The following is a 27,530-nucleotide window of genomic DNA, read 5'->3' as shown; positions in this document are numbered from 1 at the left end:
CAGAATTCTAGGTTGATCACTTTTTCTTTTAGTGCTTTAAAAATGTTACTCCATTGTCTTCTGGCTTGCATGATTTCTGATGCAAAGTCTACTGTCATTTTTGTCTTTGTTCCTCTGTATCTGATACACCGTTTTTTTCTAGCTGCTTTTAAGATTTTTCTGTTTATCACTGGTTTTTAGAAATTTGATTATGATATGCCTTGGTGTGGGTGGTTTTCTTCATGTTTTTTCTGCTTAAGTTTTCTTAAGCTTCTTGGAGCTGAGGGTTTATAGTTTTCATCATATTTGGAAATTTCTCAGACATTATCTTCAAATTTTTTTTTCTGTCTTCCCTTTTCTCTTTCTGGAATTTGAATTATACCTAATATTATACTTAATATTGTCCTAAAAGATACTGTTTCTCTGTTGATTTCTTTCAGTCTTTTTCTCTCTGTGTTTCATTTTGGATTTCTATTGCTACATGTTCAAGTTTATTAATCTTTTATTCTGCAGTATCTAATCTGCTGTTAATTCCATCTGCCATATTTTTCATTTCAGATTTTTTTTTTTTCTTTTGGCTGCGCTGCACAGCTTGTGGGATCTTAGTTTCCTGAACATGGATTGAACCTCGGTCCTTGGCACTGAGAGCGCAGAGTCCTAACCACTGGACCGCCAGGGAATTTCCCTCATTTATTATATTTTTCATTACTAGAGGTTCAGTTTGGGTCTTTTTAATATCTTCCATTTCTTTCCTCATGATCATTCTTTTCTTTACCTTTTTGAAAATAGAGAATAAGTTTATAATAGCTGTTTAATGTCCTTGTCTCCTAATTGTCACCTCTGTTTTTATGTGTCTGTTTTTACTGATTTTTCCTTCTTGTTATGTTCCTTTTTGCTTCTTTGCATACCTAGTAGGTTTTTTAAATTGAGAAGTTATTCACATACCATAAAATTTACTCTTTTAAAGAGTACAGTTTAATGGTTTTTAGTATATTCACAGAGTTGTATAACCATCACCAATATCTAATTCCAAAACATTTCCATCATTCCCCCCAAAAAACCTCTTACCCATTAGCAATCACTCCCCATTCTCCCCTCCTCCAACCCTTTGTAAGCACTAATCTACTTTCCATCTTGATGGATTTGCCTATTCTAGATATTTCATCCAAATGGAATCATGCAATATGTGGTCTTTGGTGTCTGGTTTGAGTCACCTAGCATACTGTTATACCATGAATCAGTCCTTTGTTCCTTTTTATGACTGAAAATATTTCACTGAATGGATATGCCTGGTAATTTTTTAAAAAATTTATTTATTTTATTTTTGGCTGCATTGGGTCTTCGTTGCTGTGCACGGGCTTTCTCTAGTTGCAGCGAGCGGGGGCTACTCATTGAGGTGCATGGGCTTCTCATTGCGGTGGCTTCTTTTGTTGTGGGGCATGGGCTCTAGGCACGTGAGCTTCAGTAGTTGTGGCATGTGGGCTAAGTAGTTGTGGCTCGTGGGCTCTAGAGCTGAGGATGGCATGAACCCATGTCCCCTGCTTTGGCAGACGGACTCTCAACCACTGCGCCACCAGGGAAGCCCTCCTGGTAATTTTTAAATGTATATTGGATGTTTTAATTTTACCTTGTTGGGTGCTAGATTTTGTTGTATTCCTTTGTTGGGTTTTGTTCTGGGATGCAGTTAATTTTCTTGGAATCAGTTTGAGCCCTTCAATCCTGTCTTTTAAGCCTCGTAGCTGTGCGTCTAGAGCAGCCTTTAACCCAAGGTAATTTGGCACCACTACTAAGGTAATACCTTTCTGATATTCTGTGTATTAGGAGGCTTTTCCATGCTCACTAGTGGGAACATTAACTACTTCAAGCCCTGTGTGAACTGTGGGGATTGTTCCTCCTACTCCTTTCTGTGGTTCTTGCCTTGGGTTTTTTTTTCTCACACACATACACAGATCATACTCCATGAAAGACTTGAGAGAGGATTCCCCTGCAGATCTCTGGAGCTCCCTCTTTGTGTAGCTTTCACTTCTCTGGTGTTTTGCCCTGAAAATTCTAACTGTTTTGGTCTCCCTGAACTCTGAACTGTGTTTCTTTAATTCAACAAGGTGGCAGGCTTCGTTTGGGCTCTCCTTAGCTGTGGTGTAGCCTCAAAACTCTCTCTAGGTAATAGGCTAGGGTATTCATGGGACTCACTTTGTTTGCTTCCATTCTCTTAGGGTTCAGTGTCTTGGGCTGCTTGTTGTCCAGTGTCTGAAAACCATTGTTTACGTATTTTGTCCCATTTTCTAATCATCTAAGATGGTAAGGTAAATCTGGAACCTGTTACTCCACAGTTTTGGTTTAAGACAGTTTGAGGGCTTCCTTGGTAGCGCAGTGGTTAAGAATCCACCTGCCAGTGCAGGGGTCATGGGTTCGAGTCCTGATCCAGGAAGATCCCACACACCGTAGAGCAGCTAAGCCTGTGCATGACAGCTACTGAGCCTGCGCTCTAGAGCCCGCAAGCGAGCCACAACTACTGAGCCCATGTGCCACAACTACTGAAGCCTGCATGCCTAGAGCCCGTACTCTGCAACAGGAGAAGCCACCACAGTGAGAAGCCCGCGCACCACAACGAAGAGTAGCCCCCGCTTGCCGCAACTAGAGAAAGCCCATGTGCAGCAACAAAGACCCAACACAGCCAAAAGAAAGAAAAAAAGACAGTTTGAAATACATGATATATATAAAGAGACAGAATAATAATATTAATCATTTAAAAGGTAATAAATACTAAGAAGAAGCTAGTGTTCAAGTCGTATGCATAATATCATTACAATGGTTAAGTGCTGCTTTTTTCTGAACCTCGCAGAAACCAACATCAAAAGGAAAGTACGGAGGGATAACTTATCTTACAGAGGAAATTAACAGCTTTCAGTAGGGAAAAAATAGTTTTTACTGTAAATTTTAAGGACCTTCTGTGGTGAACTGCGATGAGTTTTTGACATCTCTGTCCATTGCTGACAGCTGGGGCAGCTGGTGGGAGTGATGCTGAGGCCACAGCTGCCGATTGGAAGAAGTGTGACCTGATTGCAAAGATTTTGGCCTCTTGTCCCCAGCAGTCTCTTTCACTAGAGGATTATTATAGAGATATCTGCCCACAGGTAAATCATTTTGTTTCTTTTGACTGTTTGAGGATTATCTGCTTATTTATAAAAAGAGGACTTTTAATGTTCGTCTGATATTGAGTTAAAAACAATATAATGTTTAAGTTTTTTATTCAGTGAGGGGCCTTCTTAATAACTGATTAAAAACCTGTGGGAGAGACTGACCTGTTAGGTTTAAGAACTCCTCACCATTAATAACTGACTAGCTTGCTCTCAGAGCTGGAATATGAAACTACAGTTTCATCATATTCATTATCTTTTCTGTGTTTTTTATTAGTTTAAAAAAAATAGGTATTTAATAAACAGGGTAAATTAACATGGTACACAATTTAAAAGCACAAAAGAGTAAATGGAAAAGTAAGTCTCCCTCCCATCTCTGTACCAATTTCTTATTTATTTTGCAGAGGTAGTCTGTGTATCGTGTATACAACTATATGTGTGTATATGTGTGTATATATTCTAATTTTTATCCAAATGATAACATGCGCCACACACTGTTTTTCAATTTTGCTTTTCTCACTTAACAGTGTACCTTAGAGATCATTTCATCATTCTTTTTCTTGGGTACATAGGTATTTCATCATATTATGTACCATAATTTATTTAACTAGCTTCCTATTTTTTTAAAATAAATAAATAAATTTATTTATTTTTGGATGCATTGAGTCTTTGTTGCTGTGCACGGGCTTTCTCTAGTTGCAGCAAGCAGGGGCTACTCTTCGTTGCAGTGTGCAGGCTTGTTATTTTGGTGGCTTCTCTTGTTGTGGAGCATGGGCTCTAGGTGCACAGGCCTCAGTAGTTGTGGCACGTGGGCTCAGTAATTGTGGCTCGCGGGCTCTAGAGCGTAGGCTCAGTAGTTGTGGCACAGGGGCTTAGTTGCTCCGCGGCATGTGGGATCTTCCCACACCAGGGCTCGAACCCGTGTCCGCTGCATTGGCAGGCGGATTCTTAACCACTGCACCACCAGGGAAGCCCTACCTAGCTTCCTATTAATGGACATTTAAGTTGTTTCCATTCTTTTGCTGTTACAAACCATGTTCCAGTTAATATCTATAAATCTTGCCTATGTGCAAGTATTATCACAGGGAAAATTCTTAGAATTGACATTACTGGCTTAAAGGGTACGTGTATTTAAATTTTTGATTGATATTACTTATGTGTCTGTTTTCCCACACTTTTGCCTATGCAATGTGTTACAAAACTTTTCTTTGTTAATCTGATTAGGTGAAAGTGTGGAAGGAGTGTTCTTAGTAAGCACTCCCCGTGCATTTAGATGTAAGATATGCCTTTTGGAGTACAGTGTGAAGAAAGTCATTCAGTTGTTATGCTGGTCTGCAGGATTCTCATGGGTAGGCATGCATGGGAACAAATATCACAATGCAGAATCTTATATTGGAAAATATTAAGTATAAATTATCTTACAGGATAAAGTTATCATTTGCAATGATGAGTAAATATTTTCCAAAACTAGTAGCTATAGTTTGGGCACTTAAGGAAATGATAAAATCAAGTCATAGGTTTTAATCTTACTTAGTCTCTCTTTGGCAGTGTCAGAGGTCACATACAGTTTTTGAAGAGAAGATTCTCCTGTCTACAAAAAGTACAAGAGTCAGTTTTATGCCAGGAACAGAATGTGCTTTTCAGTTGGGTGCTTAAACTCAAGCACGAGAGATCAGTGTTTATTTTTGAGAATAAACTAGACTTTTGTTCAGACCTGACAGGCTTTTCAGATTCTGAATATATTTATACACCTTGACCCCATAATTGCTATTTATCATAGCAAAATTTTGGGGAAAAACTGAATATCTGGAAATATTTTTGAGGAATTTATAACAATATGAGAAGGTTTCAGCAATACACAAAACTGAATATTAAGTATGGCCTTAATTGAAAAGAAAAAAGAATTATACAGGAAACATACTGGAAAAAAATACACCCAAAATGTTTATAGTAATTTGGGGAGATTTAATTTTCTTCTTAAAAATTTATTCTCCAAATTTCCTACAATGAGCACATATTTTATACATCTGATAAAATTTTTTAATAAAAACGTAGCTCCTTCAGTTCTCATACCCTTTGACACAGGGTTGTTAAATTAAAAAAAAAAACTTCTATTGGATCAGTGTTACTGCAGTAAATTTATTTTTTGCTGTAAAGAAATTAATGTGTTGTCTTCTTAGTTAATGTAATGCTTCTTGCAAAGAGCCTGGTATTTACTTCATGTAATTTTTCTTTTAGATTTTGGATTTATTTCACTTTCAAGATAAATTGACAGGACTACAATTTCAGAGAGTTGCCACCACTACCTTTATAACTATGTCAAGAGAATGGCCACAACTGGCAGCAAAGTACTTACTTCAGCCAGTGTTAGCTCCTCTTCATCGATGTTTAAATACAGCAGGTAAAGAAGGAGGTCTGGTGGTTCGCTGTCCCTCTAAAGGACCTTCTTCCGTGTTTTGGATTTAAATAACTTAAGTCTATGGTAGTTCATTGTCTTTAATTTTACTTTTTTTCCCCCAATTTTTTGTTTTGAAAAATCCACTTCATAAAAGTTCTAAGAAGAATGCAGTGTCCTACCCCTATATACTTCACATAGTTAACATTTTGACATGTTCACTTTCTCTTTCTCTCTTCCTACACACATACGTATTTTTTTTCTGAAGCATTTGAGAGTTAGTTGCAGACATCGAATATACAGACTTTATTCAAATCTCTTATTTGTCTCAAGAATTTCCTTTATAGCTGTTTTTTAAAAATTACATTGCATTTACTTGTTATGTCTTTTTAGTTTTCTGTAATGTAGAATAGATCCCTAATAGTCTTTCACTCTGACACTTTTGAAGCCCAGGTTATAGAATGTTCTTCAATTTGTATTTGTCTCATTGTTTCCTCTTGATTAGATCCAGGTTAACATTTTGGCAGGAGTACTACATATGATGGTTTTTTTTTTTTAGTCCATCAGATTAGGGGCACATGTTATCAGTTTATTCCATTATTAGTGATGTTTAATTTGACTATTTGATTAAAGTGGTAGCAACCAGATTTCTCCACTGTAAAAATATCTTCCTCCCTTTGCAATTAACAATAATCTGTGGGATGATAGATGTATGAGACAGTGTGAATATCCTGTTTGCCAACAGTCCTTCATACTGTGGTTTAGTATCCACTGATGATTTTTGCTCATAAAATGGTGACTTTCTATTTTTTTTATTGTTTCTAATTTGTTAGTTTGGTATTCTTCTGTAAGGAAGAGCTTTTCTTTTCTCCTTGCCTCATCTCTTTTAAAAAAATAATTATTTAAGTATCAATACACATTCATAGATTCTTTTTTTTTTTTTTTTTTTTGCGGTACGCGGGCCTCTCACTGTTGTGGCCTCTCCCGTTGCGGAGCACAGGCTCCGGACGCGCAGGCTCAGCGGCCATGGCTTACGGGCCCAGCTGCACCATGGCATGTGGGATCTTCCCGGACCGGGGCACGAACCCCTGTCCCCTGCATCGGCAGGCGGACTCTCAACCACTGCGCCACCAGGGAAGCCCCATAGATTCTTTTTTTATTCAGTGGGTGACTGAACATTCCTATCATTCATTTTGAAGCTTAAATTTTCCCAGATTTGGCCAGTTTTAATGTGTTAAAAGATTGACATTTTCAGCACTTCCCGCAGTGTGTGTTCATGCTTTATTGAGATTAGTGCTGGGATACAGAGTATCATTTCAACATTCTTAGTGAGTAAAAAAAACCTTTCCATATAGTCTTTTCTGAGGTTAAAAATAAAGAGAAAAATTGATGTTGTGGTTAAGCCCAATTTAGTTCTGTGTAGACTTTGTATAAAAGTCATTTACAGTGTAAATTTTTCTGAGTGTGTTTAGAGGGGTTTAGGTGGGTGAGAATGGAGAAAATCTAATTCTTGTGCATAGTAAGCACCAGATTGAGCTTTGGTGGAGTGAAATTTGTGATAATTCAGACATGATAAATGTATTTGAATAAATAATTAAAATTCCTTTATACATTTAATAAAAATCTAGTCTAGAATTAGTATTTCTTCAAAAAATGAAGTATTATTTCTGTTGGCCCTTGTCATTAAGGCCTAGCATTTATATCTAATTTCATGTGTTAAGACTATACCTCAATACTAATCTATTTATCTTCTTGTCTGTGACTGACTAGGTGTTTCCTTTAGTCTGGAGTGTGTTCTCAAAGTGTGGTCCCAGGACTAGCAGCATCAGCATCACCTGGGAATTTATTACAAATACAACTTCTTGGGCTCCACCACAGACCTACTGAATTAGAAACTCTGATGTGGGACCCAACACTGTTTTAACAGGCCCTTTTGGTAATTCAAGTGTGTGTTCAAGTTTGACCCCTGGTCTAGAGCACTGTGCTTGGGACGCCTAGATTCAGTCCAGTTGTGGGTCAATTATTTTTGTCCTGGGCCTTGTTCATTCATTCAAAGAATATTTATTGGACACCTATTTACCCTGCATTTTCATGTGATAGGTTATATCTGTAACACCAGCTACATGTTTTGCATATACAATCTATTGATAACAAAAAGGATTGGGTAAGAATATGACTGATCTTATATATATACCCCATCATTGCCCCTGGAAAAACAATCTCTAAAGTGTAAGCTTTCTTATTTTGTTTTTCATATTGCATCACATTTTTAGGACTGTGTGGCAATTATGATGAATTATCATATTTTATCAATTCCAAGATGCACTTTTTTTCACATTAAAAAAAATTTTATTTTCGAAATCTTTTTCACATTTTAGCAACTCTAATTGCCCATCTCACAATCGTTGTTGGCCAGGTAGCAATTGTGGCATTGTTGTGCCTGCAAATGAGTGTTAAAATTTGTAGAATGGATGTCAGTGACTTAGAAGAAAATCTTGAATACAATAGTAAAGTGGAGGACTCTTAAGGATATCACATCACTGTACTCTGTGGCACAGAGAACGATATATTATGGCAAAGCACAGATACCGGTAATGGTGTTGAAATGTTTCAGAAGAGTTGGACACTTAATGTGCAGTTTTAATTCCTTATCCTGTTTATTCCAATTATTTAGCTTGTATCAAGAATGATAGGGAATTCCCTGGCAGTCCAGTGGTTAGGGCTTCATACTTCCACTACATGGGTCACGGGGTCGACCCCTGGTCGGGGAACTAACATCCTGCATGCTGCATGGAGTGGCCAAAGGAAAAAAAAAATGACATATAACAATACTGTATAAAATAAATCTAGGAGAGTTCTCTTAATACTTTTTTTTAAAAGCTCTGTTTTAAAACTTTTTTTTTTTTGGCCACACCAAGCAGAATGTGGGATCTTGGTTCCCTGACAAGGGATTGAACCTGTACCCCCTGCAGTGGAAGCTCGGAGTGTTAACCACTGGACCACCGGGGAAGTCCCTTAAAACTTTTTAAAGGGAAATTTTCAAACACATGTACAGAGAATAGTATAATGAACACCTGTGTACCAGTCACCCAGACACAACCATTGAGTCTGCCATTTTCACTTAATTTAATGTCCAACTTTTCATTCATTAATTTAAAATTAAAATCCCAAGTGATAATGTTTCATAGGTTACTTGGCAGTGTTTTTTTCTTTCTTAGTGATACATAAAATAACAATGCATGTTTATAATCAATGAAACATTCTGTGAAATATTGTATTTGAATGGTGCTGTACTGTAACTATGTTGATTTTCTAATTTTAGCTGTTACTTCCTGAACTTTCTAGTAAAACTTTTTTCCTTAGGCCCAGCTTCTTCTATTCAATGAGGTGCTGAGTGTGGGTAATTTTGTTTTTTGTTCCTTAGAGGTTTCAGAGAGTGACATGGTGCCAGGGACCATTTTGGTGACGGAAGAAGAACTTAGTAGATGTATTGAGGATGTATATAAGGTTGGTAATTTGAGTCACTAGTGTTTTCAGTTAATATTTGTACTTAGTCTTTTAAAATAATTTTGCCTTTTAAACTGGTACTTCAAGAATTGGAATGACTAATCTTAAATTCCAAACCATCAAAATCTTTTTACCTTGAAAACTGGAAACTATAAGTTGTTAGTGAAAAAAATGATACATTTTGAAACTCTGTCAATTTCATCATTTACTCTGAATCTTAAACAGTTCAGATTCTCTAAGTGACACATGCCACTGATGAAAGTGTGTCTTTGAAGGAATTGACAAAGGAATTTGCAATACTGTAGGCTTCCTAAAATTTACTGTATGATAATATTGAATCTACTTTATAATTTTTTGATAGAATCATCATCATAAAGAAGTTGGAATAAATGAGTCATAGAAATGACTTCCTAAATATATACTGAAAATGAAAAAATATTTATATAAATTATATGTTCTCTATGATTGCAATCTTATAAATATATATGAAATACATATTTTTAGACAAAAATGAAATCCATTGTGTTAAGCCCAGATGGCACTGGGGTAAATATTCTTCTTTAAAGTTTATTTCAATACATTTTTTAAAAATTTATTTATTTATTTTTGGCTGCATTGGGTCTTTGTTGCTGCGCGCGGGCTTTCTCTAGTTGCGGTGAGCGGGGGCTACTCTTCGTTGCAGTGTGTGGGCTTCTCATTGCGGTGGCTTCTCTTGTTGAGGAGCACGGGCTCTAGGTGCATGGGGTTCAGTAGTCGTGGCATGCGGGCTCAGTGTTTGTGGCTCGCGGGCTCTAGAGCGCAGTCTCAGTAGTTGTGGCACATGGGCTTAGTTGCTCTGTGGCATGTGGGATCTTCCCGGACCAGGGCTCGAACTCGTGTCCCCTGCATTGGCAGGTGGATTCTTAACCACTGCGCCACCAGGGAAGTCCCTCAATACATTTATAATAATATTTTACTATTAAAAACATTTACAAGAGTAAACAGCTTTCAGAATTATATTTCATGTAGAAAGGTACAGCCACTTTGGGAATATATTGTTTGGCAGTTCCTTAAAAAGTTAAACATAGAGTTATCATATGACTCAACAATTCCACTCTTAGTTATAGGGAAGTGAAAACATATTCATACAAAACCTGTACACAAATGTTCATAGCATCATTATTCATAATAGCCAAAATGTGGAAACAGCTGAGATGTCTGTCAACTGATGAATGAATTAACAAATGTGATATATTCATATAATGGAATATTTTTCATCTGTAAAAAGGAATAAAGTATGGATACACATTTCAACATGGATGAACACTTTTTTTTTTCCTATTTAGGTATATCTTAACGTAAACCGCAGTACAGTGTACAAAAGGGAATGCTAAGTACATGTTAAATACAGATGAAAAGAATCTGTTGCTAATCACTCTGTGTACCTAGGTGTACAGTGGGCCCTGGGGCCACAGTTCATGGTTTCTGTAATGTTCTTAAATTTATATTTCATTAGTGTTCTTGGTAGTGTCTAATTTTTGCCGATCCTAGTTGGTCATTGGTTTTACCAGTAACTTGAAGCACTTGTAGGGGAGCAAGCACTGTCAGTGTTGCCATCCCCTCGTTGCCACACCCTCCCCTATGTTTGCATCTTTGGCCTCTTCAGCTGGCTGGTTCTTGGCAGGAAGCTTAAGCCCCTTGTTCATTCTGTGAGGGCCCTTTGATTATAACCGGATACTACCATCTATAAGTCCACGTAGACAGGCACCCGAGACTTGTCACCACACACTGAAGGGGTGATTGGAAGAGACCCCACAGTCAGCCCCTCTGAGTTGGGGAAACTCTCCATCCCTTGGGACCCTCCCCATCCCTTGGGACCCTGATGAGCCACATGGAACTGGTCTGCCAAGGGCCACAGGAGGGGACCACTGCCATTCTGCCCACTAACACTGAGGAAAGTCGGTGATGCTGCTTCTGTTTAATGCACAGAGGCAAGTGGATAAACAGTTTAAAATTATGATTTTTTAATGTTTAAAGAAGCTAGACACAAAAGACCACCCATTGTATGATTCCATTTAAATGAAATGTTCAGAATAGGCAAATTCATGGACACAGAAAGTAGATTAGTGATTGCTAGTGGCTGAGGCTGGGGAGTTGGGAGTGGCTGATAGTGAGAATGAGGTTTCTTTCTGAGGTAAGGAAGATGTTCTGGAATTAGATAGTGGTGATGGTTGTGCAATTTTGTGAATATACTAAGAACCACTGAATTGTACATTTTAGAGAGTGAATTTTATGGCATGTGAATTATATTTCAATACTTAAAAAATTTTTATTCCACATTTCTTATTTCTTTTCTATGGCAGTAAATTAAACATTTTAGAGTAAATTTTTTTTTTTTTTTGCGGTACACGGGCCTCTCACTGCTGTGGCCTCTCCCGTTGCGGAGCACAGGCTCCGGACGCACAGGCTCAGCGGCCATGGCTCACGGGCCCAGCCGCTCCGCAGCATGTGGGATCTTCCCGGACCGGGGCACGAACCCGTGTCCCCTGCATCGGCAGGCGGACTCTCAACCACTGCGCCACCAGGGAAGCCCTAGAGGAAATTTTTAAATTTTAGTTTGTTATGAAATGGTTCAAACAAACCAAATAAAAAATGAAGAATAAAACACTCATGTACCCACCACTCAGCTTAAAAAATTACACATTACCAATTCAGTTGAAATCCTCTGTGAACCCGTCCCTGATCACATTTCCCTTGCTCCTCACCCAATGGGAACCACGATCCTAAATTTGTATTTATTATTCCTTAATCTGTTTTTAGTATTGTTGTGCATGATTTTAAATTTTATTTAAATGGCATTGTAATATATCTAACTTTAATCCATTCATTTCTACTGCCAGATATTATTCTGTTTTATGACTGTATCACCATTTATTTGTTTATTCTTCTCTTGGTAGACATTTGAGTTGTTTTCAGGGAGTTTTGTCTATCTGTTAGGTGCATTGTGGTTTTGGCTAGCAGTTAGTTCTCTTATTACTAGTGACATTGAACATTTTTTTGTCTTTTGGTTCATTCATATATTCTCTTCTTTAACTTGCCTGTTCATTTGTTTTTTACCCATTTTAATACTTGAGTTATTTGCCTCTTTAAAATATTTTTAAAATAAATCTTTTTTTAATAAAACAGCCTTATGGAAATAGACTTTACAGATCAAAAAATAATGTTTTAAGTATACAATTCAGTGCTTTTTCAGGAAATTTACAGAGTTGTGAAACTATCACCACCGTACAGTTTTAGAACATTTCCATCACCCCAAAAAGATCCATTGTGCCTATTTATAGTCACTCCTTGGTCCCACACCTAATCCCCAAGCAACCACTAACCTGCTCTGTATCTCTATGGATTTGCCTTATGTGGATATTTTATATGAGGGACTCATGCAATAAGTGTTCTTTTGTGACTGGCTTCTCCCTCTTAGCATCATGTTTCTGAGGTTCATCCAGGTTGTTGCATGTGTCAATATTTTGTCCCTTTTTATTGTAAGTAATATTTCATTTTATGAATATATACATATTTTATTTGTCATCAGTTGATGGACATTTGGATGTACAGTAAATCTTTTTTAGACAACTTCATGAGATATATTTTATGTATCGTACATTTACCCATTTACAGTGTGCGAATCAGTGGCCTTTCAGTATATTCACAGATTTGTGCAGCTGTCATCACAGTCAACTTTAGGACATTTCATTACCCCAAAAGAAACCCACACCGCTCCCCACATCCCAGCCTTAGGCAGCCACTAATCTACTTTTTGTCTCTATAGATTAGCCTATTCTGAACATTGCATATAAATGGAGTCATACAATATGTAGTCTTTTGTGATTAGCTTCTTTCACTTAACATGATGCTTTAAAGGTTCATCTCGATTGTAGCATGAAGCAGTACTTCACTCATTTTTATTGCTGAATAGTATTCTGTTATAAGTATTTACCATATTTTGTTTATCCATTCACCATTTGATGGACATTTGGGTTCTACATTTTGGCTATTATGAATAATGCTGCTATGGACATTTGTGTACAAGTTATTCGTGTACATATGTTTTCATTTCTCCTGGGTATATACCTGGGAGTGGAATTGCTGGATCATATGGTAACTCTATGTTTAACCATTTGAGGTACTGTCAGATCATTTTCAAAGGGGTTGCACCATTTTACATTGCCCCCAGCAGTGTATGAGGATGTAAAGTATATCTTAAATCATGTTCTTTCAGATAAGAAAGAGCTTTTGTTTTGGTTTGGTTTAAGCTTTATGTATGATACTAATAAATTTGTAGATATAAACATATGCTGCTTAAAAATTCAAAACTCATTCTCAGTAACACTCACTTTTTACTAAAAGTCGGGTATTTACTACCCTTTTATTTAATTTTGCTGTTAAAAAAACCAGAGTACACCCTTTACAATGTTGACCTGGCACACAAGTGTAGAATTAAATTGTTCATAGATAAAACAGGACCTGATGACTTAGTGGCTATAATGCTGTTTTTATTTTTTAATGCTTCATTTTAGAGACTTACGAAAAGAAAGTTCTTATATCTTGTTCTACCTGTTGGTAGGCGGGAATTTTCAGATAATATGAAGACAAGGAATTATACAGAGCAATCTAGAAAGCAAACTTTCTGAATTAGAGAATAAAGCCCAAATAACTTTTAGAAAGGTTATCTTCAGTCATGTTCCATCTAAGAAATATCATGACGAAAAGTTGTAAAATAGGCAGGTGTGGAATGTTAGAAAGACTTGAAAATGCTGGTAGGAGTAGGAATAATTTTGTCTAAACTTTGGTACAAACCCCTCATAGTGTTAGGTAGATGTCAATAAATTGCTTTTAGGAGGAAAGGAAAGCAAAACAACTTCTTTCTGGCAAGTGAATTAGCCTCTAAAAATCAGAGAGATTGAGAAATAGTTCTTGCCATTTCTCCTATTGTTGCCCCCCATAAGGCGGGAAAAACCCTCATTGTTCGGTGAACAGTTTAATGAATTAAAAACCTCCTGGAGAGACAAGCAAAACATTAGTTTGCTGTAGACACTTGGTTTTGCACAAGGACTGGGACTGTCTTGAAAGCAGGAAGGGGTGTAGAAGTTTATTCTCTCTACAAGGTTTTGGCAGCTCAGCTGCAGAGGGAAAACAGGAAATGTGTACGTTGGAGGAAAATGGTAAACATTGTGTAAAATTCAGCAACAAAGAGTATGTTGTCTTTATTAACTTTCTGCTAATACTAAATTATAGAGTACAGTTCAAAGGCAGGAAATAAGGAAAACATCTGGGATGGTTGAATTGATCCAGCAACTCACTCGGTAACAAGAGGGTACAAGAGGGTGTTTTAATTTTAGAGAGTCATTTGGGAACATTTCCAGCTCTGGTGTTCTCTCTCTCTCTCTCTCTCTCCCCTTTTCTTTTTAACAGATTTATTGAGATGGAACTCACATACCTCACAATTCACCGATTTAAGTGCTCAGTTCAGTGTTTTTGGTATTTCACAGTGTTGTGCAACCATCACCACAGTCTAATTTTAGAATATTTTTATCCCTCCTGAAAGGACTCCATACTTATTAGCTGTAACCTCCCATTCTCTCTACTTTGCCCCCGGCCCTAGGCAACCACTAATATACTTTCTGTCTCTGTAGATTTGCCTATTCTGGACATTTTATATAAATGAAATTATATAATATGTGGTCTTTTGTAGTTGGCTCTTCAGTGTTTTTAAGATTCATCCGTATTTTATCATGAAGCAGTACTTCATACCTTTTAATGCCAAATGGTGTTCTGTTGTATGGTTATATCACATTTTGTTACCTATTTATCAGCTGATGGAAATTTGTGTTGTTTCCACATTTTGGAGTGTTATGAACAGTGTTGCTGTGGACATTCATGTACAGGTTTTTGTGTGTATGTATGTTGTCATTTCTCTTGGGTGTATACATAGGAGTGGAATTGGTGGATCATATGGTAACTCTATGTTTAACCTTTTGAGGTACTGCCAGATCATTTTCTAAAGTGGCCACACCATTCTACATTCCCACCAGCAATATATGAGAATTCCAGTTTATCCAGATTATGGTCAATGTTTGTTATCATCCTTTTTTAAAAAATAGCCTTCCTAGTGGGAGTAAAGTAATATCTCCTTGTGGCTTTGATTTACGTTTCCCTAATGACTAATGATGTTGAACAGCCTGTCATGTGCTTATTGGCCATTTGGATGTCTTCCTTGGAGAAAATTCTTTTAAGAACCTTGGCCCATTTTTATTTTTTAAAAAATTTTAAAAATTAATTTTATTTATTTATTTTTGGCTGCATTGGACCTTCGTTGTTGCGCATGGGCTTTCTCTAGTTGTGGCGAGCGGGGGCTACTCTTTGTTGCAGTGCGTGGGCTTCTCATTGCGGTGGCTCCTCTTGTTGCAGAGCACGGGCTCTAGGCGCCAGGCTTCAGTCGTTGTGGCACATGGGCTCAGTAGTTGTGGCTCACAGGCTCTAGAGCACAGGCTCAGTAGTTGTGGTGCACGGGCTTAGTTGCTCTGCAGCATGTGGGATCCTCCTGGGCCAGGGCTCAAACCCGTGTCCCCTGCATTGGCAGGCGGATTCTTAACCACTGCACCACCAAGGAAGCTCCTTTTGCCCATTTTTAAATTGGGTTGTCTTTTTATCATTGGTGGGTTGTGGGATTGGACTCACTCTGACCAACAGCTTTCTCTAAAGAAATCCTCCTCATCAGTCTCTTCTCGGTCTCCACACCTTTGATCTTCTCTACCCTCTTTCTGAATGAGGAGTTTTTATAGTCTTGATCTCATCATAGTCTGGTGTCTTACTTTGGAGTTTTAAGTCTATTTTATCTTGGTGCTTCACTTGACATTTCCAATGTAACACCCCGTGTCACCTGTGTTATGACAGCTGTCCATCTGGCTGCCTTCTCAGTCTAACTGCAGAGCCCCTTAGTCCTCAGAGCCAGTTTCTTCTTTGCTTTATACACAGTCCTGGTCAGACTGGTTATCTGATTTTTAAGACCATAGCAGAATGAGGAGTAACAAATTAGAAGTTAGTTAGACTAACTAAGGCACAATGACAAGAGCAGAGAGGACCAAGGAAAGAGACAGAAAAAATACCCCCAAAGGGCATAATCAGTTGAAAAGCAAAGTATGTTGGGACCACTGTGTTCAGTATACTTTGTTTAAGAAGGAAGAGATTGCATATAATTCATTTTAGAAATATTTCCTTCCAAAATTGTTAAAATATGAGTACATTTTGGTATTTAAAGGAATAAACTCTCAGCTCTCTGAATGAAAATTTTATGGCAGGAACAATGACAAGGGAAGGGCTTTTTACACTTGCATCCTTCACATACAGCAGGGAATAGAGCAGTGTGGCTCTGGTGGGCCAGGTGGAAAGTTCTCAGCAGTACAGGTATATATACAAATGCTAGTCAAATTGAAACGAAAACTTGGCATAGCCACTTGTACTTCATCTGCATAAATAATTCTTATCATTTCTATGTGTGTACCTTATTTCTGGTAAAATTATGTAAGCCAAAAAGGGCATATGCAGCTCAAATAGCTTTTAGTCCAGTGGCTTCCCATTCTGTCTCCTCTGCCTCTGAGTGTCTGGGGCCTAATCTCTAGAATGTTTATATTCTTTTGTCCTCCCTGGTATGAGAGGGAGTCATGTTTTTTTCTTTGCCTACAGAGGTGAAGAGAGGCCCATATTGCATAGAGACTGGTTCTGGGTAGGGCAGGATAAAAGAATTCCAGTTCTTTCTGATTTGGATATTTTCTTGCTCTTAAGAGGAATGGCCAGAATTCGATAGTGGGGGTGGAGAGATGTTACCTTTTAGTATTCCTCACAGTACTTGCCCAAGACTCCCTAAAGGCAGAAGAAATTTTAGGATAGGAAAGGCTAGAAGGTACCTAATTAGTTTATTTTCTACATTCTCATTTCCATTTTCGCTCTCTGTTTCCAGGTTTAGGAAATCTTGACTTTGATTATTCACGTCTTTTCCCCCCATCTAATCTTAATGAATTTCTAATTAAAGTTTCTCTGTCAGATTGACCAGTTGACTCTTCCTTCCGAATTTTTAATTATTTGTGTAGAGTAAATTAGAATAATACAATCTTAGAGCTGGAAGGAACTTTAGAAATAATTCAGTATAATCCTTCATTTTTTTTAATAGACTTTATTTTTTAGAGCAGTTTTAGGTTCACAGAAAAATTGAGTGCAAAGTACAGAGAGTTCCTGTGTATTCTCTGCCCCCACATGTGCACAGCCTCTCCCACTATCAGCATCCCACACTGGACGGTGTATTTGTCACGGTTTGTGAACCTATGTTGACATGTCAATATCACTGTAAGTCCATAGTTTACATTAAGGTTCACCTTTGATGTGGTACATTCTTTGGGTTTTGACAAATTAATCCCTCATTTTACAGGAAACAAAATCCAAAAGATTGTGAAGTGACTTGTCCCAAATCACACTAGTGAGTGACAGAGCTGGTCCCGGGACCAACATTCCCATCTCTCTCTCTTTCTCTCACTCTCTTTGTTTGGAAAAGATAATATTTGCACATGGTACAAATTTAATAAGTGCCAAAGGCTCTACAGTGAAAAGTTAGTCTCCGTCTCACCTGTGGACCCTCCCTAAAGGCAATCATTCTTTCTGGATGTTTCCATCTCCTGTTGAACTGTGACTTTGAATAACATGCAAAGGAATAAAAAGAGTATCCTTCAAGGATGTGTGAGATTTAAGCATTAGATTTTCTAAATGCTGCAGTTCAGATTCTGTGGTATAGTGTAGTGAAAAGCACTTGGCCTTTTGAGTCAGATGGACCTAGATTGGAATTTGTCTCCAGGGTTGACTATCGATGGGACTTTAGGTGACTTAAATGTGTCACTTGAGCTGTCGGGTGGTTGAATAAGGTAACTTTTGTTAGACTCATTGCATTCTTTATTTTCTTAATAAATTTATTTATTTATTTTTGGCTTTGTTGGGTCTTCGTTGCTGCACGTGGGCTTTCTCTAGTTGCAGTGAGCGGGGGCTACTCTTCTTTGCGGTGCACGGGCTCCTCGTTGTGGCTTCTCTTGTTGCAGAGCACAGGCTCTAGGCGTGCTGGCTTCAGTAGTTGTGGCACGTGGGCTCAGTAGTTGTGGCTTGTGGGCTCTAGAGCTCAGGCTCAGTAGTTGTGGCACACAGGCTTAGTTGCTCCACAGCATGTGGGATCTTCCCGGGCCAGGGCTCCAACCTGTGTCCCCTGCTGCATTGGCAGGCAGATTCTTAACCACTGCACCACCAGGGAAGCCCGGGTCATTGCATTCTTTAAAAGGTGCTCAAAAAACTGTCAGTTCCTTTTTGGTTCAGGGAAACTTTTTTTTTAAGACTGTTTTATGCATTATGCTCTGAAAGCATGCACAGTACAAAATACTATATTAAGTAAAACTTGCCTGGTTCTTTTGCTTCTCCTAAGTCTTAATTAAACTCAGTAAGTGCATTAGAAGTTCTAGAACACTACTGTCAAAAGGATCACTGGGATATTTTAGAAGGCAGCATTTGACTAGTTTAATCTTTAACTGGGGTAGAATCAAGTTCCAGCCTGTATTGAATTTCAATGTTAGGATTTAGTCAGCTTGATTCTGAATAGGTTCATCATGTTTGTATTTCCATACATGTACATCCCTGCAGAAGATAAGGCCATAAATTAAGAAAACTGTTCCATTCACAGTAGCATCAACAAGAATATTTAGGAATAAACTTAACATTTGCATATGGCTATATATTTTACAAAATATTTTAACGTGAATTATTATTATTATTTTTTTTTTGTGCGGTACGCGGGCCTCTCACTGCTGTGGCCTCTCCCGTTGTGGAGCACAGGCTCAGCAGCCATGGCTCACGGGCCCAGCCGCTCCGCGGCATGTGGGATCTTCCCGGACCGGGGCACGAACCTGTGTCCCCTGCATTGGCAGGCGGACTCTCAACTCCTGCGCCACCAGGGAAGCCCTTAACGTGAGTTGTCTTAATTGGTCCTTATGCTAAAAGCTTAACACCTACATTATATTATCCATGAGGAAACTGGGACCTAGAGCAGTTTAAATATCTTATCCCTGTTCACTCATTTAATATGTGGATTTGGGCAACCACATAGGTGGCAGAAACAAAGTTTACACACACGTTTCCTGATTCCTGACTTCCCAGTGCTCTTTCGGTGACTTTGCAGTGGTCTCTAAGGGATGTGTTTGACAATATAATGGGAGTCTATGAAATGAGCACATGAGGGCTGCTTTCGGTTTTGTTTGCTTTGAACCAGAAACATGTATTTTTCCTTAATACTTTATAAAAAAAAATATATATATATATATTTGTTTATTTATTTTGGCTGTACCAGGTCTTAGTTGGGGCACGGGATCTTTGTGGTGGCATGCGGGATCTTTAGTTGCAGCATGTGAACTCTTAGTTGCAGCATTCATGCGGCATCTAGTTCCCTGACCAGGGCTTGAACCTGGGCCCCCTGCATTGGGGGCACAGAGTCTTACCCACTGCGCCACCAGGAAGTCCTATTCTTAATACTTTTGACCATTTTGATTCCTCCGGGTTTTTCCTTTCTTCTTAAATTCAAATTTCCAGTCAATCTTTCCAGAGAAACTCGGTCCTCCAGACATTGAAGACAGATGCTGAACAAGCCAATATAATAAAATCAAATCTTCTATTGTTCAATCTGCTCTCCCTTCCATGGCTGAAGTTCTGTGATTCTGTTCAGTTAATTTGCATTGATTGATAACTTCTAGCTGCAGCTTTTTTTTTTTAATGAAAATAGGGCATTGTAACTTCCCCACAGAAATAGAACTTTTGAGAAAGTAAACAGCAGTCAGTCTGCTTTGTTCATTCATTTTTTTTTTTTCTTTTTGCGTTACGCGGGCCTCTCACTGTTGTGGGCTCTCCCATTGCGGAGCACAGGCTCTGAACACGCAGGCTCAGCGGCCATGGCTCACAGGCCCAGCTGCTCCGCGGCATGTGGGATCCTCCCGGACCGGGGCACGAACCCGCGTCCCCTGCGTTGGCAGGCGGACTCTCAACCACTGCACCACCAGGGAAACCCCATTCATTTTTGATTCAGTTAATCAGTCACCAAAAAATTTACCAAGTACCTACTGATTGCCACTCTGCTTGGTTTACAAATACAGAAATGATTAAGAATCAGCTGCTACCTGATTCCCAGTGAAGCAAACAAAGAGTTACAATAGAGCATGATTCATAGTTAAGAGTACCAAGAAACATGCCTCTCTTACTTGTTAGAACACCAGTCCTCTAAGTTTAGATGAAGGATCGAGAGGCTTAACCACAGAGGCCTCTTCTCAGGGCTGGATCTGTAATAGAAAGCCAAGATGCATTCATAAATGAATGTGGAAATCCCAAGAAAGGAATGAGGAAATCCCCAGATTCCCAGTGGGGTCATTGGTACCCATGTGTCTCCTTGACTAATCTTTTCTGAGCCGTTTTGGTTTTCCTAGATCCATACAGGCCTCTTATTTTGCCCCTCAGTCCTGTCCTACACATTTATACTGGAAAAGCCACAGGTAGTTACAGAAATCCCACTTTTCTTCAAAGCACCATTTCACTTACTCTCAGAGAGGCTTTTTCACACCAAAGAATTAAAAACGTACCTTGAGAGTCTGTCTATACCTTCCCTGCTTCAGCTTTCCCATCTCTTGGTATTTTGTTTGGTGATCCTAGTTGTACAGATACCTCAAGTAAACTTGAGTTACCAGAAAACCTTTCAGCTGAACAGGATTTCATCTTTTGAGTATTAACTTCAGAACTGATGGAACAGAAAGCTCCTGAGGATGGGTTAGAAATTTGTTACATCTTGGTCAAGTTGAAGATTCAACGTTTCAAAAATTTTGGGGTGGGATGCTTCATTTTTTTCAGCTAGTCTTACCTCTTAATGGCTGAGGTACCAGAAAAGTATAGAAGACCATGAGCAAACTTGCAGTCAAGTCAGGGAATGCTGGAGTAGATAGGAAAGAGTTTTAAAGCTTGATTAATCCAACCTCTTTATTATCCAGATAAGGAAACTAAGACTCAGAGAAGTCAACTGATTCATGTTAAGTCTCTCAACTGCTCAGTGGAATTATTTACAGACAACCCTATGTGAAACATGCCCGATAGTTATACTGCTAAAAAAAGGAAACTTCCAAATGATATGGAACATCTTTACAACAGGTAGAAATAATATATCAAGTATTAGATTGTGTTTTAGAAGTTGAATCTCTACCCCACTTTGCCTCCTGGTGAGCAGGAAAGACCCCCTACTAGAAAAAGACTGCACATAAGCAGAGTCCAAAGAAATTCTACAACACTTGGGTGTTAGGGCCCAGAGGCGGGGCAGGCAGGCCCTCCCCTCAGTGGGGCAGGAACAACTTACCTATTGTGCCTTCACTGCTTCTTCAGTCGGTACTGTCACCAACCTAGTGTGCAGGAAACTGGGAGGAACTAGCCCCAACAGTTTTTTCCGTATGTGGTATGACTTCATTGGAAGATTCTTTTTTTCTGGGGCATTTGGTCATTGTCAGTGCTGGCACCAAGAGATCACAGTGCAGCATTGACTGAATCAGTCCAGCCTCCCATGTCCCTTTATGGGTCACTAAACTCCAGATACAAGTCAATGATGTGGGGCAATCCACATTAAGGGAAAAGTGACCAGATTCCACTTTGGGAGTATAAGCAGCGGGTAATGTTAGATGTCAGGTGCAGACCAAACTGTTAACGTGCATCTGAGTTTAATGTGAGGCAAGAGATTAGAAGGAGGGGACTGTCGTTGGAAAGGACTGGCTAAACTGTGACCCTGGAGAGCTACCGGAAGACTTGTTAGAAAGGAGCTATATGAGACTCAGTAGGAGGAAGAGGAGGCGGCACAGGAGTGCTGTCCATGGTGCCACTGGGAACTTCAGCCCGACTTTGCAGAGGTCACAGGAATACGGTCATTAATAGTCTGACAAGCTGGGATCCACTGAATCTGAGGGGCTACAGCAGGGATAAAGTTAGGGATTGAAGAAATAAAAATATCATTATGTACAGGAGGAGGTTAGTTTTGGGAGGCCATGGGGTACATGCTTTGCTCTTTTTTACATTGTGGTAAAATAGACATAACATAAAATTAACATTTTAACCATGTTAAAGTGTATAATTCAGTGGCATTTACAGTGTTGCACAGCCATCATCACTGTTGTTCGAGAACTTTTTCATCCCTCCAAATGGAAGCCCCATACCCATTAGGCATTCAGTCCTCATTTCTTCCTCCCTTCAGCCCTGACAACTGCTAGTCCACTTTCTTTCTCTATGGATTGTGCATGGATTTTATGTCAGACAGATCTGGGTTCATCCTGGCCCTGTCATTTACTGACAGTTTACCTTTGCTCAACTAACATAGCTTTTCTGATCCTCAGTTTTCCAAAGTTTTAGAATAAGAATAAAATGCTTAACTTGCAGAACTCTTACGAGAATTGATTGTATATTAAATGTTTAGCTGAATACCTGGTTCATTCTTAAGTGGACATACAATAAGTGGTAGTTATTGTTTGCTTTATAAAAGCAGTAACAGTGGGGTTCCTTTATTATTATTTTTAAATTTATTTTTGGCTGCGTTGGGTCTTTGTTGCTGTGCGCGGGCTTTCTCTAGTTGTGGTGAGCGGGGGCTACTCTTCATGGCGGTGCGTGGTCTTCTCATTGTGGTGGCTTCTCTTGCTGTGGAGCGTGGGCTCCAGGCGTGCAGACTTCAGTAGTTGTGGCACGCGGCCTCAGCAGTTGTGGCTCGCGGGCTCCAGAGCGCAGGCTCAGTAGTTGTGGTGCACGGGCTTAGTTGCTCTGCGGCATGTGTGAATTTCCCGGACCAGGGCTTAAACCCGTGTCCCCTGCATTGGCAGGTGGATTCTTAACCACTGTGCCACAGGGAAGTCCCCCAGTGGTGTTCTTTTAAATTGTATACAACTGCGTTTAAACAGCTTATTCACCAAAAACTCAGGTAGCACAACTTAATCATCTACTCTTACAGGTGCTGAAGTAGGGAACTTGACTTTTGTCTGCCAGGCTAGTTAAAGAGGTCAGAGACTTATATATTCAAGAACTGATTATGTGTTACAAGGTCTAAAATGCTTTTGGAATTTATAGGAGAAAAGTCATTAATGGTGGTTAGATGCTTAATGAATATTTGCATTAGAGAATGAATGAACAGTTCAACAGTGAAATGATACAGCAGGCCTATGGAAGAGGTAGAACTTGAGCTGGGTCAGTTTAATAAGTACTACTGCCTGTCTTTCATCTATAAAGTGCAATCTTGTCGTTAGGATGCAGAGCAATCCATGAGGTGGATAATAGAACTGGATTTTGATGATTGTTTATAGATGGCCAGTCCAAAATTTTTGGAAATAGATACACTTCCATTAAGGATGTTTAAAGAGAAGTAGATTAGGGCTCACTCCAAGGAGGAATTTTAACAATGTTGGAAGGGAGGTGACAATCCTTATGTGTCAAGCAGAGGCCATTCAAGTTCTTTGAGCTCTCATAGAGAAAACTCATTGATCAGTTTGAGCCAAAGGAGACTTTAAATCCTTCCACTTTGAAAAAAAATTTTTCTCTATTCTTAATCTGTGAATTTAATGGATTATTGGTGAATTGATAAGAATTATTCTTAATTTCTCCCTCTTTCCACACGCTCTTCCCCTCATCACTCTCTATCCCTTTAAACTTGTTTTTCTTCTAGCACTTGTCACTGTCTGATATTATATATTTGTTTATTTTCTGTCCCCTCACTACAATGTATGCTCCTTTGAAGCAGATAATTTGTTTCCCACTGTATCCACAGAACCACAGACGTGTCTGGCACACAGTTGGCACTCAGTAAACATACGCTGAACCTTTACATAAAAATGAATCACATATGTATATGTATAAATAGCTGTGCAGTTTTTTTGTATTCCTTGTAAGAAAATACAGAAAAGTACAAGAAGAGAATTTAAAAATTGGAGTTTATCAACAACAGCATATACCTCTGAGAAAGGTGCTTGATTTGAATTCATGTTAAAGTTTGAAGTGTTTTAGCCCAGTAAATAATAAAGATTTAGCTTCATTTGTTTGTTTGTTTGTTTTTTTGTACTAAAGATGCTGGTAAGGAAGGATGGCTCCTTAGGGATTACCTCTGGAACACACAATCCAGAGGCAAACAGTAGGCCCTTACGTTATCTGGGGGAATCTCCTTTTTACCTCCTGCAATTGGTGATATCATAATTAGCCCCACATATTATTTCTGAACACTGCCATGCAGTGCTGCACCTCATTTAGCTGGGCTTATGGAGGTTAGATCCTGCAGAGGAAGCTGGCTCCTTCGTTATCAGGCTCCATAGGGGAGTTGGGAGGCTTAAGGAGTGTGAAAAATTAGGTTTGATTTAAAGGGACAGGGTTCTCTAGAAAAGCACAGAGATTTTTCCAGCTTGTGCCTCCATGACCTTTAGTTTCCCATAAACATCATTGATTTCTACCTCAATGCTCTTTCTGTAAATTAGGGCCTCTTGACGTTTCCCTTTCCTCGTCCTTTAAAATAGGTCTGCTAATACAGACTTCGTGAGATAGTTATAATTTCAATGTGCAAACTCTTTAAAAAATCTAACATAGTACCCGGGAGATAAAAATCCCAGCATAGTTTCTGGAACACATATTAAGTATGTAATCATTGTCAGATCCTCTTTCTTCTTCTTTTATTATTATTATTGTCTATACCATCAAGTTTTAGTTAATTTATTAGAACAGAATTGCATTTTAAAATCCTATTGTGGGGACTTCCCTGGTGGTCCAGTGGTTAAGAATCCACCTGCCAGTGCAGGGGACACGGGTTCAATCCCTGCTCCAGGAAGATCACACATGCCGTGGAGCAACTAAGCCCATGCGCCACAACTACTTAGCCTGTGTTCTAGAGCCCACGAGCCACAGCTACTGAGCCTGCATGCTGCAACTACTGAAGCCTGCACGCTCATGCTCCGCAACAAGAGAAGCTACCACAATGAGAAGACCACGTACCACAATGAAGAGTAGCCCCCGCTCGCTGTAACTAGAGAAAGCCCACGCGCAGCAACGAAGACCCAACGCAGCCATAAATAAATAAATAACAGTAAGCTTGTAGAATTTTAAAAAATAAAGTGAAATAAAATCCTATTGTGTTTGATTGGAGTTTTGAATAGCATTTTGGCACTTCATAAGATACTTTAAATTATCCACCTTGAATAATAATAATATTAACATTAATCTTATTATTATTGGTTTGTTTTATTTTTCCTGTTAGATCACAAACAATGAGAGAGAACAATTCTTGTTCACTTTTATATTCACTACAGTGCTTAGAACAGTACTTTGATTCCAGTAGATTCAGAAGAGTTTGTTGAATCCTTTTTAAAAGGTACAAATGAAACAGTTAACATAGTTATTGTTAATAAACATCAGAATCCTCACATACTTAACCCTGTGAAGCCAGTGCAGATCTAGGTGCACATTTATTGAACTGGAGAGAATAGGACATGCCCATGTGACAGTTACATCTTAAGAACGACAAATCTAGAGCAAGCTGTGTTTTGCTTTGTTTTCTTTCAAATCTAGTCTTAAGCTTTTCTGTTTGGTGGTCATTGCTTGTTAGTTTCTAATAGCAGGGCCTTTAGCAGTAAGGTAATTATTGTATTGATGAATAATAGGTGAAGAGACTCTTGAGGTAGTCAGAAGTAGGAAAGGAAGGGGTCAGAAAATGGGTTCACCTACCTGGTTCACCCAGCAGCTCTTAAGGCTGCACGCATGAAAGAGCAATGCTCCCTTTTTAGTCTTCCTTTGATGCAGCCTGTCTGCTAATCTCAGATGATTTCCTTAGGCTTAGAGCTACAATTGTTCACCTCAGGGCTAGAGTGTTGCTTAAGATAAGCCTCCAAGCCCTGCTAATTCGTGTATGGTGTTTGATTCCCATTGCTCCGGCCTCGCACTCAGTGTACCACCATTTCCTTTTCCCTAGGTTTACGTGGTCGGGAATGAACCTTTAACAGTTTTGGTGGATTCCCTGCTTCCTGTCCTGGGAGTGCTCTTTTCTCTCTACTGTTTTACCAAGCACAGTGTGTCTCACATAAGGTAAGCAATCTAGAGAACCTTATTGTTTGTAAATACTGAAGTCTTTCTTGTATGTTGTTCTTATTTTGAATATGACTTACGCCACTTTATAATTATTTTTTTTCTTTCAAAGTCAGGAGAACATTTGATAGTTCTCTAGAAAAGAAAGAGAGCTTTGCAGATTGCACGGGATTGGATCTAGTGTTTAGAATGACTTTCCTCAGCCTCTTAGACATCAGAAATGAAATCTCCGTTTACATGTATGAACATGCCACTGTTTGATCAGTGAGAAATACTGGAATTACATGTCTAGGGAGGAGGAAATAGAGGTTGGATCATAAATACCTTGTGAGTAGTTAGAAATCAAGCTGGGGAAATCTGGATCTGAATGTGGCACTCTGTAATTTAGGCTTGGATTTGGTGTTAGTGCTGTACAGTGTTGTTGAGAATGAAGGGATTCCTTAGTCATCCAGAAAATAATCTTTTGTATTGGAATTTAAGTAGGGCTCATTTTGTATCAGCTCTGTTTTCACAGTGATTTACGCTGTTTCTTCCTCCTTCTAAGACTTTAACTGGAAGTTTGAGATTGACAAATACACACTACTATATATAAAATAGATAATAAGGACCTATTGTATAGCACAAGGAACTCTACTCAATACTCTCTAATGCCTATATGGGACAAAAATCTAAAAAAGAGTGGATATATGTATTTGTGTAACTGAGTCAGTTGGCTGTACACCTGAAACTAACACAACATCGTAAATCAGATATACTCCAATAAAAATTTTTAAAAAAAAGATCCTACAGAATTCTGATTTTTGGTGTTTGGAAATCCCCCACATGTAATCTCATATTCAGCAATAGTAGTATCTTCTTCATAGTGTTACTATGAAGACTAACTATGCATTGACGTGTTTAGCACTGTCCCTGGCAAATAATAAGCTCAATAAATAGTCACTATCATCATTAAGTTATAAAGCGAAGTACTCAGTCTTGCATATTATTTGAAGCTTACATATTGCCTTTAACTCTCTAGCTTTTGGTCAGTCGATCACTGAAGCCCACAGACATGAGGGAAGTGACAAGAGAAAGTGCAGTGGAAGATGGAGGCTATAAATATGTGCATTTGGCTTCAAAACATTATTCCTATAATAACTCTTGTTTTAGTTTTGAAGCCCAAGTCCTCACAGCACTATCATGTCCTCATCAAAGACTTAGAAGGAAAAAGCAAACGTTTATTCCATTCCTGTCCTAGTTGACTGGCACGGAGAAGAGGGGATAAGGAATCAGCAAGAATTTGTTGGTGTGCTGTTTCTTGGTCTCCAGTTATTGGTCCCCATCTTAGATGGTTTGAT

General features: G+C 38.8%; 1 protein-coding gene across 2 annotated transcripts in view; it reads left to right on the top strand.

Annotated features, from left to right (window-relative positions):
• The window catches only part of TANGO6 (transport and golgi organization 6 homolog), a 184,705-nt gene that overhangs the window by 21,478 nt on the left and 135,697 nt on the right, over positions 1 to 27,530 (top strand). Inside the window, exons 5-8 of one of the 2 annotated variants that reach the window (XM_024733730.1) lie at positions 2,977 to 3,113; positions 5,355 to 5,517; positions 8,936 to 9,018; positions 26,081 to 26,193. In XM_024733730.1, coding sequence (XP_024589498.1) covers positions 2,977 to 3,113; positions 5,355 to 5,517; positions 8,936 to 9,018; positions 26,081 to 26,193 — 496 coding nt within the window. The remainder of the gene's footprint in view (positions 1 to 2,976; positions 3,114 to 5,354; positions 5,518 to 8,935; positions 9,019 to 26,080; positions 26,194 to 27,530) is intronic. The other variant, XM_024733734.1, reaches the window with a different exon arrangement.

This window comes from Neophocaena asiaeorientalis, unplaced genomic scaffold (assembly GCF_003031525.2).
Source record: "Neophocaena asiaeorientalis asiaeorientalis breed wild unplaced genomic scaffold, Neophocaena_asiaeorientalis_V1.1 scaffold90, whole genome shotgun sequence".
NCBI lineage: Eukaryota > Metazoa > Chordata > Mammalia > Artiodactyla > Phocoenidae > Neophocaena > Neophocaena asiaeorientalis.
Note: the sequence above shows the minus strand (reverse complement) of the source record. Positions and strands in the feature narration are given on the sequence as shown.